Raw genomic sequence first — 18,461 nt, forward strand, 5'->3', positions numbered from 1 at the left:
ATATCATGTTCAGAATTTATCTTTTTTCTCAAGGCCAATGTGTTCCTCTACTGGACGTTTATGTTTCTTGGATGCCTTGACAAGTCCGAAAACTAAGAGGACAACAGCGACTGCTGCAATAATGGTGAGACTGAAGAGCACATTAAGAGCCAGTTCAGCATTCGGACCTGACACTTCCAAACCCAAGAAACTGACTGACAGTTTCCCACCAGGAGGAGTAGTCGGACGGATAGTACCTGGTACCTCATCTTCAGGTTCATGGACCTGACATTCATGGGGACTTTCTCCTGGGCTTATGAAGCCATTGCAGTTGATTATTGTTGCATAGTTCCAGACAGATTTCTTAGGAATGCGCGGTAAAGTGGGATCTGACCGATTCACATAGAAAAAGCCAAATTTATCATCATAACCCGTCGCCCATTCCAGATTGTCCATTAGCGTCCAGGCAGCATAGCCACGGATGTCCACACCATCCAGCAAATATGCTAAAGAATGAAATAAAAACAAACAATACTATTAAAAATGCATGGAAAGGCATCACAGAACTGTGTTGTTTATCGCTGTCCTGTGGAAATCTTTACCTTTCAGTGCCTGATTGATATAGTTATCATAGTAGTGGATACGGTGGACGTCATTCAGATCCATTGGCCCTCGTTCTGATACGCCATTCTCTGTAATGTAAACAGTAGGGTTTCCATATTCCTCCTTAATGAAATTCAGAATTTTCCGAAATCCCACAGGAGTTACTTTCAACCAGAAGGATCCAGAGTCCAGCCATGTACGATCCGTTACAGTTCCTGCACCCCTGGAATAGATGGCAAAATAAAAAATGTATTCCATCAAAAAATGTGACTATATTATTACTCAACTCTTTATATAAATTTGGATGTACATGTCCAACTTTATTTGCATACATACATTGTTCTCACGTAAGGCGGTATAGATTATATAGCAGTGGACCCCAACCTTTTTGACTTCAAGGACCCCCACCCCCCCGCTCACAATTTCTACCCGATCAAATAATTTAAAGCTTGACATAACTAGAAAGATGTACATCGATCAGGCATAACATTATAACCTAATATTGTGTTGGTCCCGCTTTTGTTGCCAAAACAGCCCTGACCCATCGAGGCATGGACTCCACTAGACCCCTGAAGGTGTGCTGTGGTATCTGGCACCAAGATGTTAGCAAGTCCTGTAAGTTGCGAGGTGGGGTCTCCATAGATCTGACTTGTTTGTTCAACACATCCCACAGATGCTCGATTGGATTGAGATCTGGGGAATTTGGAGGCCAAGTCAACACCTCAAACTCATTGTTGTGCTACTCAAACCATTCCTGAACCCTTTTTGCTTTTGCTTTTCAAGTTGCTTCTTGAGCAACTTGAGCTACAGTAACTCGTCTGTTTGATCAGACCACATGGGCAAGCCTTCGCTCTCCACGTGCATCAATGAGCCTTGGCCACCCATGACCCTGTCCCCGGTTCTCCACAGTTCCTTCCTTGGACCACTTTTGATAGATACTGACCACTGCAGACCGGGAACACCCCACAAGAGCTGCAGTTTTGGATATGCTCTGACCCAGTCGACTACCCATCACAATTTGGCCCTTGTCAAACTCGCTCAAATCCTTACGCTTGCCCATTTTTCCTGCTTCTAACACATCAACTTTGAAAAAAAAAATAAACTTTCTGCCTTATATATCCCACCCACTAACAGGTGCCGTGATGAAGAGATAATCAGTGTTATTCACTTCACCTGTCAAATAAAGTTGTTTTAGCTAATTTTTATGCTTGTTTTATCTTATTTTAAATCCTTTTAAGTCATCTTGAGGCTCCCTTGGACATTTGTTGAGGCCCACTGGTTTAGAATCACTGCTATATATATAGGAAATCTCAACTGTGTGATTGCTTGTATCGTTGCAAAATGTAAACTATATTATCACCCAGCTCTATTTTATTTCTAAATGTGACTATAAGGCATGAATATATTAAGATATTATAAAAATTAACATCATGATTTTCTGTGAAGCTGCTTTGAAACAATGTGTATTCTTAAAAGCGCCATACAAATATATATTGATTGTTTTAAAGAAATTGGGCCTACAATTATGGAAGCTTCACTGAATAAAAAAATAAAAAAGGTAATTGCGACTTTTTGTCTCACAATTGCTAAAAAGTTGAAAATCTTTGTTTTATTAGGGGCCAAGCACCGAAGGTGCAAACTCCTCCTAGGCCGTTTCTCCAATTTTCACAAAAATTTAACCAGATCATCTTCAGACCATGCTGATAAAAAGTTATGGAATTCAAGTTGATTCGTCAAATCGTTTTTGATAATCGCGCTAACAAATTTTACGTAGCGGTTGCGAAAATACACTTAAGGCTATATCTCCGCAACGCTTTATTGTATTCAAACCAAACTTGGTACATGTCATCACAAGCATGACCTGAGGCAACCTGCAGCGTTTCGGCATTTTTGCTTATAACTTCTGTTTATAGGGCGTTTGTCCTAAAAGTGGTCTCATTAGATTCAGGACGGCATGCCGAGTCGACTGATATCCAATTGTAGCATATCGACCATTTTGGCTGTCGGCCATTTTGAATTATGTGCTAAAATGCTGTATTTTAGGAACGCATGAACGGATTGTCACAAAACTCTGTATGGGTCATCAGCACGATGCCCTGAAGGAGCCTGAGAAGTTTCTCTTTCAAGGTTATCTTCAAAACCGCTAGTCCGATCGAGACGAAACAGCATCAGAAGTTCGGAAACATAGATCGATAGCTTTAAGATAATGCCCAAATGTCAAAATATTGATAGTAAGGGGTAGTAAAATCCAATCAAAGTCAGGTGTCAGTCATTTTTTACTTGTTTTTTCATATAAATGTCTATAACTCCAAAACGAAACAAGATATTTTCACCAAAATTGACACACACATGTATGTGCTCACTCCGAAGACACATACAACAAATGTAGGATTGTGCCTCTTGGTGGCGCTATTAAACAAAATATGAAATTGGCTCTATACAACTCATTTTTTCAGTTGGTCTGCTGCTAGCTTCCTTGTTTGCTTCTGTTGCGCTTGGCCCCGGTATTGCTGCTTGCAGCTATATTTGTTAAATGGTTTTATTCTGTGGCAGAAACAAGCTTCCATTTGAAACAGTTTGACTATGTGGATTAAAACTAAAAGTCTACCTGTCTGCATCATAGTGCTGGAGGTCTTTGTAGTCCATGTTATAGGCTAAGACAGTGGTGTAGTGGTTGAATCCGAAATAATCATGAGTCCCCTTAATCCTTGCTACTTCCGCAGGGGTAAATTCTGGAAGCCTGTTAGATTTGAAATGCAAATGTAAAAGCATGTATAAGTACAGACTCTTTTGAAATGCAAATCTTTAAATTACTCACAAACAATATAACATCTTACCTTGACTGAGGTCGGCCAGCCTCTAAACTTCTCTCTCGAATGATGTTTTTCATTAAATCACTGTAATCTCCATTGAACACAGGATGAGCGAACCAACCAATCTGGAACTGTTTCGAGAAGAGCGGTGGCTCATTGTTTATTTACGCACATGGTTACAGACATATTCATGTGGTTGAACTACAAATCTGTACCTGAATTATGCGCACGGCAGCATCCACATCTTCCTGTTTGTATGGGTTTCTTGGTTCAGCCCAGTCAGAGTTTATAGTGATGCCAACAATGCCACCATGTTTTGCACGATACTTGTCATTATACAGATGCCAGGCCTCAGCATGAGCCTTGATGAGGTTGTGTGCCACGATATATGGTGCAGTCCCCGGTCTGAAACTTATACCTGGACACAAATAGATCATCAAGAAGCTTATGTTGCATTATTAACTGTTAACACTGATCAGATAAATCAAAAAGTATCATTTTTAATGCGGACAATACCTGGTGCCGCACTTCCATAGCCATGTCCGATCATTGCAACATTGTAGGGTTCATTTATAGTGATCCAGAATTTGACTTTGTCCCCCAGACTGTTATATACAACGTCAGCATAGTCTCTGAATCTATCGACAATAGTGTCATTCTCCCAGCCACCAACATCCTGGAGTGCTTGTGGGAGATCCCAGTGGTACAAAGTCACCTGTCAGACAAAATGATTAAAAGACTGTCAGAAATAAGTAAGTTTTAGGTTACCAGTGCAATTTTTTGCATGCAAATTATTTCAAAATAGTCTACCTGTGGCTTGATATTGGCTGCCAATAGAGCATCTACTAGTCTATGATAGTAGTTAAGTCCGGCTTCATTAATTTTCCTGTTTGTTCCATCTGGCATAATTCTGGGCCATGAAATAGAAAACCGGTAGTGGTTGACCCTCAGTGTTTTGAGACTATTGATATCCTCATCGATCTTGTTGTAGCTGTCACAGGCAATGTCACCATTTTCATCCAGCGATATCTTTAAAGCTGTGTGTGTAAATGTGTCCCAAATGCTGAGACCTTTTCCATCTGCTCTCCATGCGCCCTCTATCTGTGGTGTTGGAACAGAACACGAAACAAATGTCCTCATTTGAAGCAAATACATTATTATAAATATGATCAAATAATAATACAAATATATTTGTTTAAATGTATTGTACCTGATATGCAGCTGTTGCTGTGCTCCATATAAATCCCTCTGGGAAATGTCCATATAACATTTCTTCCTCAACTGGCATTGGAAAGCCGTTATTTCTCATTATATCGAAGTAGAGGTGTGCAGAGCGTTTTGGAGTTCTCGGCCGATTTGGATGTTTAAAGTTCACATGGTGAAGTCCATAGCCAACAGTGTAGCCATTCAGCCACTCAAAGGAGTCCATCAGAGAGCTAGCAATGTAACCCCTAATACGTACTCCATCCAGGTTATGCGCTAAAAAGAGAATACGTAAATGTGCAACAAAATTACTATTACAAAAATGAAGGTCCCTATTTTAATGATCTGAGCACATGGTCTGATCCGCATGGCGTAGGTGAACTTAGGGCGTGTCCGAATCCACTTTTGCTAATTTAACGACAGAAAAAAACATTGGTGCGCCAGGCACGTGGTCCAAAAGGGTTGTACCTAGTCTCTTAATGAGTCATGGGTGTGTTTTGGGCGTAACGTGCAATAAACCAATCAGAGTCTCACTTCCCTCCCATTCCCTTTAAAAGCCAGTTGCGCTTTCACCATGGCAGGAGTCACTATTTACATGGCGGAATTTGCGAGGGGAAAGACTGAACACTTCTCAAGAGAGGAATCCTTTTATTTTTAATATTTAAAAATGCAAATTTGGCCAGGATGCCGGGGTTACACCCCTACTCTTTATCGAAGGACATCCTGGGATTTTTAATGACCACAGAGAGTCAGGACCTCGGTTAAACGTCTCATCCGAAGGACGGTGCTTATTGACAGTATAGTGTCCCCGTCACTATACTGGGGCGTTAGGACCCACACAGACCACTGGGTGAGCACCCCCTGCTGGCCTCACTAACACCTCTACCAGCAGCTACCTAGTTTCCCAGTTGGTCTCCCATCCAGGTACTGATCAGGCTCAGCCCTGCTTAGCTTCAGTGGGAAACCAGTCTTGGGCTACAGGGTGATATGGCTACTACTGCGCTATTGACTTTAGACCAGGTTTTTGTTGGTCAATGGCGCAGTCGTTTAGTTGCCACAAAATAGCAACGCCCAACAATGCGCATGAACACACTAGGTTTTCTGACCAGCATTCCCATGGGCGAACAGATGGGCGCGAGTGCATTTGCTATTTAAACAACGTGGCGCTGGATGTGAAAAATGATAACTGCGTCAGGTTGACACTAGCAAAAAACACTTGCGCCGCGCCTAACATCGCAGTGCATTGGGTGTATGACAGGGCCCTAAGCCTCATTCATTAATAATTTTGTACAATTTACGAGCGCAGAAAATGTTTATGCAAGTTTTCTACAGGATTAACAGGTGCAAACACACATAAGTTTGCTTTTACTCTCGTTCGTTAATATGTTGCTGAATCTGAATTATTCTAAATGAGGGATTGTGTTAACACAGATAGTAATTTGCATAAAATATGCCTAAATAAGGGCTTTTCATACGACCTCACTTTAGAACAAGCATGATGTTTGCACAAAGCATGTTTTTCTCAGTCTGCATACAGTCTGCATTTTGCAATATATTGTTTTTATTTGATGTTATTCCATTTATACTTCTAATAACAAATATTTCTTAGAAGATAAAATATAGTTAAAATATAAATAAATAATAATTCATTAATAATAATAATTTTTGATACTTTTTTACTAGTGGGTGCAGGACACTATAGTTCATTTATGTAAGCGAGGATAGCAAAATAAAGTAAACTGTGACATTTTATACCCACAAATTCTTCATACAGTGGACTACCAGTAACATGTATAGAAATTTGGGACCAAAATGATTCAGACACTTTGACCTGACAATGTTTTGCTTAAGTGTTTTCTTTAATTGCTAATGCGACCTTTTACACCACAGACTGAACAAAATTAAGCATTGCTTGGTCTGTCTATCTAATTGTGTACTTAAATTTAAAAGCTGACAGCTGATTGGTTGATTGTAATCCAACATTATCAAGATGAATTTGTTCTGACACAGTTTAAGTTCATGTCATATTTTATTACCATTTTCTAAACTGAATAAACTGTGATGTGAGAAATGTTGAAGGTGACTGAATACATTTTGGTTTGACTGTATATATATATATAGTTTAGAATACATTTTTTGTGCAAATGTATTAATGAATCATGAATCATTTGTAAGCAGATTACATGCACAAATACATGTGTAGTCACCAGTGTTGGGCACGTTACTTTAAAAAAGTAATTAGTTATAGTTACTAGTTACTTCTGACAAATAGTAACTGAGTTAGTAACTGAGTTACATCATTATAAAAGTAACTAATTACCAGGGAAAGTAATTACTGCGTTACTTTTTTTTCAAATATGTCAAATAACTTGGATGCCCCCAATATTAGATATGTTAAATGAATGAATTGGACACTAAATAGAATAAATTATTATTATAAAACATTGTACATTAATGTACACTATTGTAATGTTGCTGTGGGACAATGTAAGAGACACCTATCAAATTCAATATATTATTGTAAATATTATCAGTAGGCCTACTATAGTGTAAATATTGTGTAAATATTATCAGTACTATACTTTCCTTTGGTAGTGGAGCTCACGTTATCACCTGGGTTTTTAGGGCTGTTTTTTAGCCACTATTTTATATTTTAAATTATAATTTTGTGGCATATGATGATGTGAGGCGCTTCAGAATCACTTGCCACCGCCGTGGAGAGACTCTTTCTTCCTGGGCATAAGTTGCATGTTACATAAATATTCTCACCTTTCACCTCAACGAGGGAAAAGTAGCGCTTATACTTCCAGTTTGCGAAAGCTACCTTTGAAGTCGTTGGACTGCCATCGCTGAATGTGCGTATGCGTGTGCGTCATTGGTGTGTGTGTGTGTGTGTGTGTGTGTGTTTGAACCAAAGACCGTGAAAAAAATAGGCGTGACCTCAACCTATCAACTTCAACCTTGTCTCCCACCCACCAATCATCATCAGTTGTGTGCACCACCGCACCCACCCCCAACACGCATGGCTGGTGCGCGCGTACACACACACACACACACACACACACACACACGTTGCAGGTCCGACTGAGAGAGCCTGTTCGGATGAAAAGCGCTTCAGTGAGCTCAATTATAGTAACGCGACTAACGCCGCATTTTTTCCCCTCAGTAACGCTAACGGCGTTGTAACGGGAGGAACAGTAATTCGTTTGATTACTCGTTACTGAAAAAAATAATTCCGTTAGTAACGCCGTTTATCTGTAACGCCGTTATTCCCAACACTGGTAGTCACTGTCAGAACCATTCTTAACATACCTTTAAGAGCCTCATCAACATAGGTCTTCAGGAAGAATATTCGATCCGTGTCATCAACCGTTATGGCAGTGCTTGTAGCCACACCATTTTCTGTTATATAAATCTCAGGGTCTCCATACTCTTCCTTTAACCAGTTAAGAAGTCTCCTGAGTCCCCAAGCAACAGCCTTCTGCTCATTAACAGCGGTATTTTCAGAGCCATCTGCATTGTCCTTTTCGACGTCCTGGTCAGTCTGATAAGACTCAATATTAAGCCTGCTGGTCACATGGCGCACAACTTTGGTAGTGTATGTGTTAATACAGAATACATCAGCTGTACCTTGGATGAAGGCTTTGTCTTCATCCGTAAAAGAAGGCAAGCGGGATCCTGCCAAGCCTTGAAGTTCACTCTTGTTGCCAACCTGCCACTTCATGGCATCAGGGTAGTCACCATTTTTAAAGATGGGATGTGCAAACCAGCCTAGCTGGAACTGAAGGGCTCGATCAGCTGCCACCACCTCTCGAGGGATGTTGACGTCCAGGGGTTCTGCCCATTCAGCATTCAAACTAATGGATACCAGACCTCCTTGAGATGCCCTGTATTTCTCATCATAAGTGTGATACACTTGTGCATGAGCTTTTAGGAGGTTGTGTGCAACCCTGTATGGAGCATCTCTTGGTTGCTTCACGTTAGGTGGAATCTGACCTAGTCCATATCCTGACCATGCAATTGTCTGGGGTTCATTAAATGTGATCCAAAACTTCACCCTGTCTCCAAATGTTGCATAACAGAAGTCACAATATTCATTGAATATGTTAATCATTTCGGGGTTGTCCCAACCGTTGATGTTCTGTAAAGCCTGTGGCAGGTCCCAATGATAGAGAGTCACCATGGGTGTGATATTGTTTGTTATAAGACTGTCTATGAGCCTGTTGTAGTAGTCCACACCCTTCTGGTTAAGAGAAGATTTATAGCCACTGGGAAAAATTCGAGACCATGACAAGGATAATCTATAAGTCTTCACTTTTAGGGCTCTCAACATGTGTAGATCCTCATCTATTTTATTGTAGCTGTCAGATGCAACATCGCCATTGTCACTGTTTGGGATATTACCAGGTCTTTGAGTGAAAGTATCCCAAACACTTGGTCCTTTTCCATCTGCATTCCAGCCACCTTCAACCTGATATGCTGAAGATGAGACACCCCAATGGAATCCCTTTGGAAATGTTCCATAGTGATAAAGCTGTCTCTCAAACTTGGTCTGAGGGGAGAACTTTTCCCAAACTACCTTGGATTTTGAAGGAACTTCAGATGGTGGCAGACTAGGGAGTCTTGTGCTCTCAATTTTATTTCCATAAATTTGCATCTTAGGGCTTGCTGCAGTCTCAGGGAATCCATTACTCTCAATCACCTTTGAATAGTAATATGCTGATGCTTTGGGAGTTCTTGGCCTGTCAGGATCTTCAAAGTTCACATAGTGCAATCCAAATCGTTGACTGTAGCCTTGAGGACCCTCAAAACCATCCATAAGAGACTGGACTGTAAACCTCTGGACGACAACATCATCCAAACGCACAGCTGTTTAGACAAAAATAAGTAGTTAGTGGACTTTAGATAGTGATCTTGCAATACTGCATACAGACGGATGTTAAGGTTTGGCAAAGGCTTTGTTACATTGGTAGAAGATTGTTTTAAGGTCAGTCTGTGTCTAATCCGATAAGGCTATGAACAAATCCCCTGATTTTGTTCATAGCTTGCTGCTTTGTTGTTGGTGACCTTTAACCACGGTCTGCAAAATTATTGCAGATTCTAACATTTTCATAAATGTTCAGACCCCTGAAGAATTAATTATTTCCAGACCAATACGTTCTTATTTGGGAAGCCATGTTTAGTATATTTCATAGAAATTGATGCATACACAGACAAACATGATTCCTTCAAGTCTACACAGCTCAAAGTTTCTCAGGGTACAAATATTTTCAGAAGTGGCCAATAAAATAAAAAAAGTTAAACATTTCGAGATTTGGAGGCATTGTGGCCATAATTATATCAATAAAAAAACCAAGTAAATGCTCTAAGCTTAAAAGTTCAAATGAGTAAATCCCTATTATGATCGAAAGTATATGGTACAATATATTTCTCATTTTTGAGAGACTTAATCGTACCCTATACATGGCTTCCCAAATAAGGCATTTTTGGCCTGAAAATAATGAATACTAAATAGTGAATACCTCAAATGTACAGAAATACCTTAAAAGACATTGGTTTTAGGCCACCAAAACTCTGATTTCACACAGACTAAGACTGACATGGTCTTCATTTTAAACACTGACCTCTCTCTCCCACGCTTAAATATTTACCTTTCATTGCTTCATTAATGTAAGCTTTGAGATAGTCAACACGCCGAGTGTCATTGAGCAAATCATCATTGTACTCAGTTGGCATTCCATTTCCTGTGATATAGATGGGCACCTTTGTTATGGATGTGTACTCTAAAAAGATGTAGTTCAATAACCGCCGAAGCCCCCATGGAACTGACTGGATCTGGTCAGAAGCTGTGGAGGGCCATGTGGGTTCAATATGAGCCTGGAAGTCCCCGACATTATTTGGCCCAGCGTCACAGCTATTCAAGCTCTCACTAATCAGTCGCGAAGTGTGATGGTTAAGTCCGAAGAAATCAGCTGTGCCTAGGATTCTTCGTTTCTCAGCCTCAGTGAAGACAGGGAGTCTTGCCAGCTCTTTACCACAGAACTCTTTCTTTTTCTCAATTTGTTCCTTTAGCACGGCTGGATAGTCTCCATCTACAAATATGGGGTGAGCAAACCAGCCCAGCATGAAGTTCAGATAACGCTCAGCTGCTGCTACATCCTGATCACTTAAGGGATTCCTCGGCTCAGCCCAATCAGAGTTAAGAGCAATGCCCACTTTTCCACCATGCAGTTTCCTGTATTTATCATTATAAATATGCCAGGCTTCAGCGTGAGATTTCAGAATGTTATGCGTCACCTGCGGAAGCAAGCAAAGAATTGCCAATATACACATTATAAAACCATAAAATATATAGTACTTTCTGAGATTGACAGTCACACCTTGTAAGAGGCCATTATTGGGTCTTTCATACTTGGGGGATGTTCCCCTGTTCCATATCCCAGGTTGCTCACTACCCAGGGGCTGCCGAAGGAGATCCATGTTTTGACTCTGTCTCCATAACGAGAGAAGCAAAAGTCGGAAAATTCTTTGAAAGCTTCCACAATAGAGTCGTTATCCCAGCCGCCTGAGTCCTGCAGAGCTTGGGGAAGGTCCCAGTGATGCAGGGTAACAGTGGGCTCGATGCCCGATTGTAGAAGTGTGTCAATCATCTTGTCATAATAAGCAGCCCCCTTTTCCACCAAACTTTCTCTGCGTCCAGTGGGGAAAATGCGAGCCCAGGAAATTGAGAACTGATAATTAGGTGCCATCATGCCCCTAAGCAGATACACATCATAGTCCACCTTGTGATAACTGTCACAGGCCAAATCAGTTGTCTGGTTTTCAAAGACGTGACCCTCATGGCTAAAACGGTCCCATATGGTCTCACCCTTCCCGTGTTCAGCCCATCCACCCTCCACTTTGAAACTCTCACTGGAGACGGACCATTCAAAATCAACCTGGAACAAGCCACTCAGGAACTGATCGCGCTCAGCTTCGGTTTGACTTCTGAATTTCTCCCAGACTTTCTGGTATGAGAATGTAGAAGATGATTTCTGATGGACAACAGTCTTTGTATTTTCCTTCTGCAAACTGAATGAGGGCATGCTTATTATGTTCACTTAAAAATAGTCATTATGTACTGCATATATGTACCTTTTTGGTCTTAACTTTACCTTTTGAGTGTTTCTTCTTGATCTAGCTTCTCAAAGAGGTGTGTGATGTCACAGCCCATAATGTGAAGATCTTTGTTCTGTAAAACTGACATTTATACATAATACTAGGTTAGCATGTGGTATTTTAATATCATAAACAGTGTCTTGGACTTTGGACACACAATTTAAAGAAATATGATAACATTTACCTCCGAGAATTGTAGTAAGTGGCTGGAAATGATTTTCATATCCATCACAGTCCTTGGCTGTTAACTGATATATAAGGATGGACTTTTGACCACCGACAATCTGAAACAAGAGTGTCAAGTGTCATTTTGATGACCTCACGTCAGGCAATTTAAGTTATCTTTAAATATATAAAAAAAACAGTTCAGTTATGAAGTCTTATGAAATCTGATGACTATTTACCGGGCTGATCTATTATGAAGATGATTATATAATCCTTCAAGAGCCTTATAAATCACTTGCCTGTAACGTCCTCAATTCCTCAGTTAGAGGTCTATGCAATTTGCAGTTGCACTGCATGTGTACAGTCAGAAAATCCACATATGCCTGAAGGCGAGATAAGAGATAAGTATATGTGATACATTAAATGATATAAACTTTATATATATATATATATATATATATATATATATATATATATATATATATATATATATATATATATATATATATATATATATATATATATATATATATATGATAATCTGCCTTGAACTTTTACCATGATTTGAGAAATCAAGTTAACATCATTGGCTCTGATCCCAAGAGACAAATGAAGTGCTAAAAAAATAAAAGGAAAAAAATTCACTATGAGTGACCATCGTTGCCCTATTATAAAGAACTATGTAATAACGAAAGATGCTAGTTGTCACACTTTTATTCCAATAAATTTAATTATAATAATATAAAGTTTTATAAAATATATAAATATTTTGAAAGTAAATTTCTGTTGCAACAATGTAGAGTCTTGCCTACAAAAAGCTTTTGAACATTTCCAACACATTTCCGTTGACCATGCACATGCTGTGGGGTATGTTGTCACAATGGACCATAAAATGAGCTATTTAGTGCTTTTTTTTTTTCAGATACATTTGAACTATGAAACAATTTCGCACATGCTATTTATGCATGCTATGCACATGCTATTTTTGTATGTACCAACTTGTTAGTTCACCCAAAAATGAAAATTCTGTCATTAATTACTTACCCTCATGTCGTTCGACACCTGTAAGACCTCCGTTCATCTTCGGAACAGAAATGAAGATATTTTAGTTGAAAGCTGATGGCTCTGAAAGGCCTCCATTGGCACAATGGTACTCTACACTCTCAAGACCCTTAAAAGATACTAAAGACGTCATTACAAAGTCCATCTCACTACAGTGGTTCTACAATAACTTTATGAATCGGCGAGAATAGTTTTTGTGCGCAAAAAAACCCTAAATAACGACTTATATAGTGATGACGATTTCAAAACAAGGCATCATGAAGCTTCGAAGCGTTATGAATCAGTGAGTCGAATCATGATTCGGATCGCGTGTCAAACCGCCAAACTGCTGAAATTTGGCGATCCAAACTGCTGATTCGACTCACTGATTCATAACGCTTCGAAGCTTGATGCCTTGTTTTGAAATCGTCATCACTATATAAGTCATTATTTCGGGTTTTTTTGCGCACAAAAACTATTCTCGCCGATTCATAAAGTTATTGTAGAACCACTGTAGTGAGATGGACTTTGTAACGCGTCTTTAGTACCTTTTAAGGGTCTAGAGAGTGAACCGTGCATTGTGCCAATGGAGGCCTTTCAGAGCCATCAGATTTCAACTAAAATATCTTCATTTGTGTTCCGAAGATGAACGGAGGTCTTACGGGTGTCGAACGACATGAGGGTAAGTAATTAATGACAGAATTTTCATTTTTGGGTGAACTAACCCTTTAACAGAAATCATAAGTAATAATTTGAATAAAACTAAATTTAACATTTTACAACCTGGGGTGCGTTTCCCGTACAACAACGTAATTGACTTCTTAACTACCATAGTACGATACATCGTTGAAGAAATCAACTAGCTACTGACGACTGTTTCCCGAAACCGTATTGTCGCAAATTTGTCGTTCAACCACATTGGTTAATGATGTCACACAGGTGGTGGTGGACAAAGTACACAACTCTATTACTTGAGTAAAAGTAAAAGTACTACAGGTCAAATATTACTCCGTTACAAGTGAAAGTTCTAAAAACTGATTTTTTACTTAAGTAAAAGTACAGAAGTTTTTGTTTTTAAAAGTACTTAAGTATCAAAAGTAAATTTCCTTTTTTATGTCAATTCATTATTCTATTATTGTTGCATTGTTGTATAAATGCACAAAGCCAGGCAGTGATGCTCCGTCCAACATGCTAGCATATAACTACCTTAAACTCATTTCAATACTTGAATAAAAGTTACAACGCTCGTTACAAAGCTGCTGTCACTTTAAGGCTGAATGCATGGACCCTATACACTGATACACATCCGATATTCTCCCAACGGTTTACTTTTCTCATTCTCCCAGACATTTACATTTTTTTAACATTTTATGAGACATGTGTCAAGTGTATGTCAACTAAACTAATCTTTAGAGAAAACCGAAACACACTTTCTAAGTATGGCTATGGACGCACACACTGTGCCGGGGAACCGTCTTCTTCCATTTTGCTATAAACTGATCAGTGTTCAAAAAATGTTGGGAAACTTCACATGACCCTACAAGAGTGATTACTGATAGGCTGTCTGTAAAAACAACAACAAAAAAACTTTTAAAGAAGAAAAAAATCATCCACTGACTTTCAAAGCTGCTACAGAAACGACTTTCGACTTTGAGGACCTTGATAGATATGTAGTGGATTAAAAAGTATGATATTTGTCTTTCAAATGTAGGGAAGTTAAAGTCATAAGTTTCCAGAAAAAATAATACTCAAGTAAAGTACAGATACTCAAAAAGTGTACTTAAAGGGATAGTTCACCCAAAAAGGAAAATTAGCCCATAATTTACTCACCCTCAAGTCATCCTAGGTGTATATGACATTCTTCTTTAAGACGAATAAAATCGGAGTTATATTACAAAAGTCCAGGCTAATCCAAGCATTAGAATTGGATTAATAGTTGCTCTGTTTTTGAAGTCCATAAAAAGTGCATCTGTCCATCAAATAACGTGCTCCACACGGCTCTGGGTGTTAATAAAGGCCTTCTGAAGCGAATCAACGCGTTTGTGTAAGAAAAATATTCATATTTAAAACTTTAACAAGTAAACTTTCGACCGACCGCCTTCCATGGAAAAGTGTTGAATGTTGAAAATGAAACTCAAGATGCGTACGTGACGTCATGACGAGCGGACCTGGTCGCGTTAGTCTTTCAATCGGCAGGGGAACTTTCAACAATTTTTCCATAAATTGAACAGGGAAGGCGGTCGACCGAAAGTTTACTTGATAAAGTTTTAAATATGGATATTTTTCTTACACAAACGCATCGATTCGCTTCAGAAGGCCATTATTAACACACAGAGCCGCGTGGAGCACGTTATTTGACGGACAGATGCACTTTTTATGGACTTCAAAAACTATTAATCAAATTCTAATGCTTGGATTAGCCTGGACTTTTGTAATATAACTCTGATTTTATTAGTCTAAAAGAAGTATGTCATATACACCTAGGATGACTTGAGGGTGAACTATCCCTTTAAGTTCTCAAGTAAATGTACTTAGTTACTGTCCACCTCTGAGTAACAAAAGCTTTTAAGGAATCCGTTTAAGGTTGAATTAATGCTAGATTTTTTTTGCAATAAATTATGAACATGGCATCTGAGTACTAATTCTAATTTTTCTCAGTTATGTTGCTTAATTTCCACATTCAATCATTGGCTCTTCCTTATGTACTAGAGCACGTACACACATGCACACTCTTTAAAAACAGTGCTTTAAATCTCTTGACGAACTAAAATACGTAAATGACATTTGTATGTATTCTAAATAAGATATAGATTGTACTGAATGTCAGCTTGCTTATTTTGCTCAAGATAAGGATGTATTAAGTCCACGTAATGCAAACAAGAAACTCTGCTTCTAACCACAGATCAAGAGCTGTGATTAATCCAATCACACAAATGCTGTTTGCGAATGCTCGTTGGAACTATGGTTTCGGGAAACACGACTCGTTGAATTATGCTGATAACAACGGAACTTGCGACCAAAGTTGGCAAACGTTGCTTTTGGGAAACGCACCCCTGATTGGGGACCTAAGAAACTTCTCAAGCTTTCATAAAAGATGTGTAAACTTTGAACTCAAAACCTACTGAGTTACTGAGACAACTAACCCTGTTGTATTGTGTCCATACATATTAAACAAATGACTAAACTCGAGTCTTACCTTTGGACGTTTGATGATAGACATTGTAAACGTTTGCATGGGACTGGAGAGCATTTTGAAGTTGCACTTCATTATGTAGCTCATGCAGGTGACTGAACGTGACAAATGTGTCCACAAGATCCCTAAATGCATTGAACACAAATCCCGCATACTGCTCAAACATCTGCACCAGTAATGGATTCTCCCAGCCTCCATAACTGGCTCTGAAGAGTTCTGGTACAGCGGAATGGTGGAGAACCAGCAGAGGTTTGATTCCCGATTCAGTCAGCTGCTGCACAAGCGTCTTGTAGCATGTCACAGTGTCCTCATGTGGCTGGTTGGGGTCACCTATGGGAAGGATGTGTGACCAGGAAAGGGGGACTTTAAAGTGGGTCACCCCTCTGCTCTGAAGGTACAGAAAGTAGTCTCTGGATTGCTCTGGCAGAGGACCTCTGCAGTTAAACACATCGTCTTCATCTGAAGGTCCCAAAGAAGAAGTTTGTCTGGTGGTCAGAGGGCCTGCAAGTAACACAAAGTCCTGTTGCTCTGCATTGCAGTAGCTCCAAAAAACAGCCAACAAACCTAGGGAAAGAAATCCTTCTAGGACCTTCATCGTGACTGTGTTGCAAGTGGAGAAGAGTTCTTTATATCCACCTCTGCTAATCGAATAGTGAGGCATACATATCAGTGTTACAATCATGCAGTTTAATAATCAAACTATTAGTACAGTTTATGACAGTCATTGAGTTATCATATAGACTCTGGACTAAGATAAGTGTGTTATACTGTAAAGTTATCTCTGAAGAAATCATGGGGTTACACAAACTCACGTCAACGTCTGCTACATTAATCTTCCAGGAAGATATTCCTCCGTTCCGTTTACGCAAAATTTGCTGTGCAACAAGCTTCTTGTGAAGTAATTGTGACATCCACAAGTTATGACAATCAAAAACATAAGAGAAATCACAGAAGATAGCAATAGATTCAGTGTGGGCAAGAACAGAATCCTTTACTGGCAAAAAGCGATATTCAAGTACATTGTACTAGAGTGACAAACAGATGTTCACAGTTGGCTAGTGGACGGATTAATGGGACGCAACACGGCAGAGTTTCCGGTGAACAGGCAATGGCAATAACATTAAACTAACCAAATAATACTGTGGCCTGTTGCACAAAGCTGGTTTTAGTTGCTACTCAGGTAAGTTCGAGATTAGTTTGAGAAAACTCTGGTTTTTCTGGCTCAAGAAGGTGGATTGGTTTTTAGCAGTGTTCATCACCATAGTAACTTACACAACACGGCTAACCTGCTCTGGGGCAGGATTTCTTCTGGGTTAAAGATCGCAAACACAAACTGGACCAATCAGCTGCAAGTAAAGATGCAATAAAGCCACACCCCCTGTATCTCTCGTTCCAAATGAAAGCAGTTTATAGTGAAAAAAACTTTAGAGACAAAACTGCTCATCTTTTGGTGCTAATTATGTATTATATTTATATTAGGCTATATGAATTATAATTACTTTTAATTCATACAAAGTCATATAGTTATTATATTAATTGACAACTAGCCAAATATTAATATAAATATAATACATGCATTCATAATTCTTTTAAACAACGTGTATTCATTTGAGCTCTTTGTGAACCTATAATTATTAGGCATATTTATTTGATTCACATCATGCATTGATATAGTCAGATATTCTCAAACTACCGCCACAGCAGCAGTGTTTATTCCTGCTTTGTAAACGCATTTAATTTCGTGATAATTTTCAAAACGATTTCTCAATCTTCAAATTGCGCCGCCTCTCTTGCGAGAAGTGAATCAAACGGACACTGTGATTGGCTGTTTGCCGCAAGCGACACACTTTCAGGTGCATGCGCTTCAGAGTTAATCGCAAACTCGGGATTAAACCGGAGTCGACAGAGAACGTTTATACCAAGCTTTGAGAGACCGTTGAACTTGATCTAAAACAGGTTGGATTTATCAACTATAAACTTACAATGAAACTTGTTCAGCTAGCTTCATGCAACAGGCCTCTGGTCGACTAACCAGCATGGCCGATTTATCAGTCTGTCATCATTCTTTTTTTTTTTTTTTGATCTTAAAGAGTTGTTTTTTTTTTTTTTTTTTTTTTTATTGAACAGATATAAGAACAAATAGTCACAATTCAAAAAAGAATTTAACAACAATAACAAAAAATTATGAATATTAGACAGGTATTAGACCATACGTCACACTGGTTCAACTGCGCATGTCGGTTGCAAAAAACGATCTGTGTTATAATGTATGAAACACATTGGTTTAAATTGTGCTTTAGGCTAAA

The 18,461-nt window shown here is 39.1% G+C and overlaps 1 protein-coding gene across 1 annotated transcript; it reads right to left on the reverse strand.

Annotated features, from left to right (window-relative positions):
- Positions 1 to 9: 9 nt before the first annotated feature.
- LOC307128777 (lactase/phlorizin hydrolase-like) lies at positions 10 to 16,750 on the reverse strand (the record flags this gene model as incomplete). The annotated part of the gene is made up of 16 exons (XM_079820720.1): positions 10 to 485; positions 582 to 805; positions 3,191 to 3,322; positions 3,420 to 3,526; positions 3,611 to 3,813; positions 3,912 to 4,110; positions 4,206 to 4,496; positions 4,606 to 4,874; positions 7,911 to 9,467; positions 10,250 to 10,895; positions 10,979 to 11,669; positions 11,753 to 11,837; positions 11,941 to 12,040; positions 12,221 to 12,304; positions 12,480 to 12,538; positions 16,159 to 16,750. 16 exons carry the CDS (start codon positions 16,748 to 16,750, stop codon positions 10 to 12), a joined length of 5,715 nt encoding a protein of 1,904 aa, XP_079676846.1.
- Positions 16,751 to 18,461: the final 1,711 nt, after the last annotated feature.

The sequence above is a fragment of the Gobio gobio genome (genome assembly GCF_949357685.1).
Source record: "Gobio gobio genome assembly, chromosome: 7".
Taxonomy (NCBI): Eukaryota; Metazoa; Chordata; class Actinopteri; order Cypriniformes; family Gobionidae; genus Gobio; species Gobio gobio.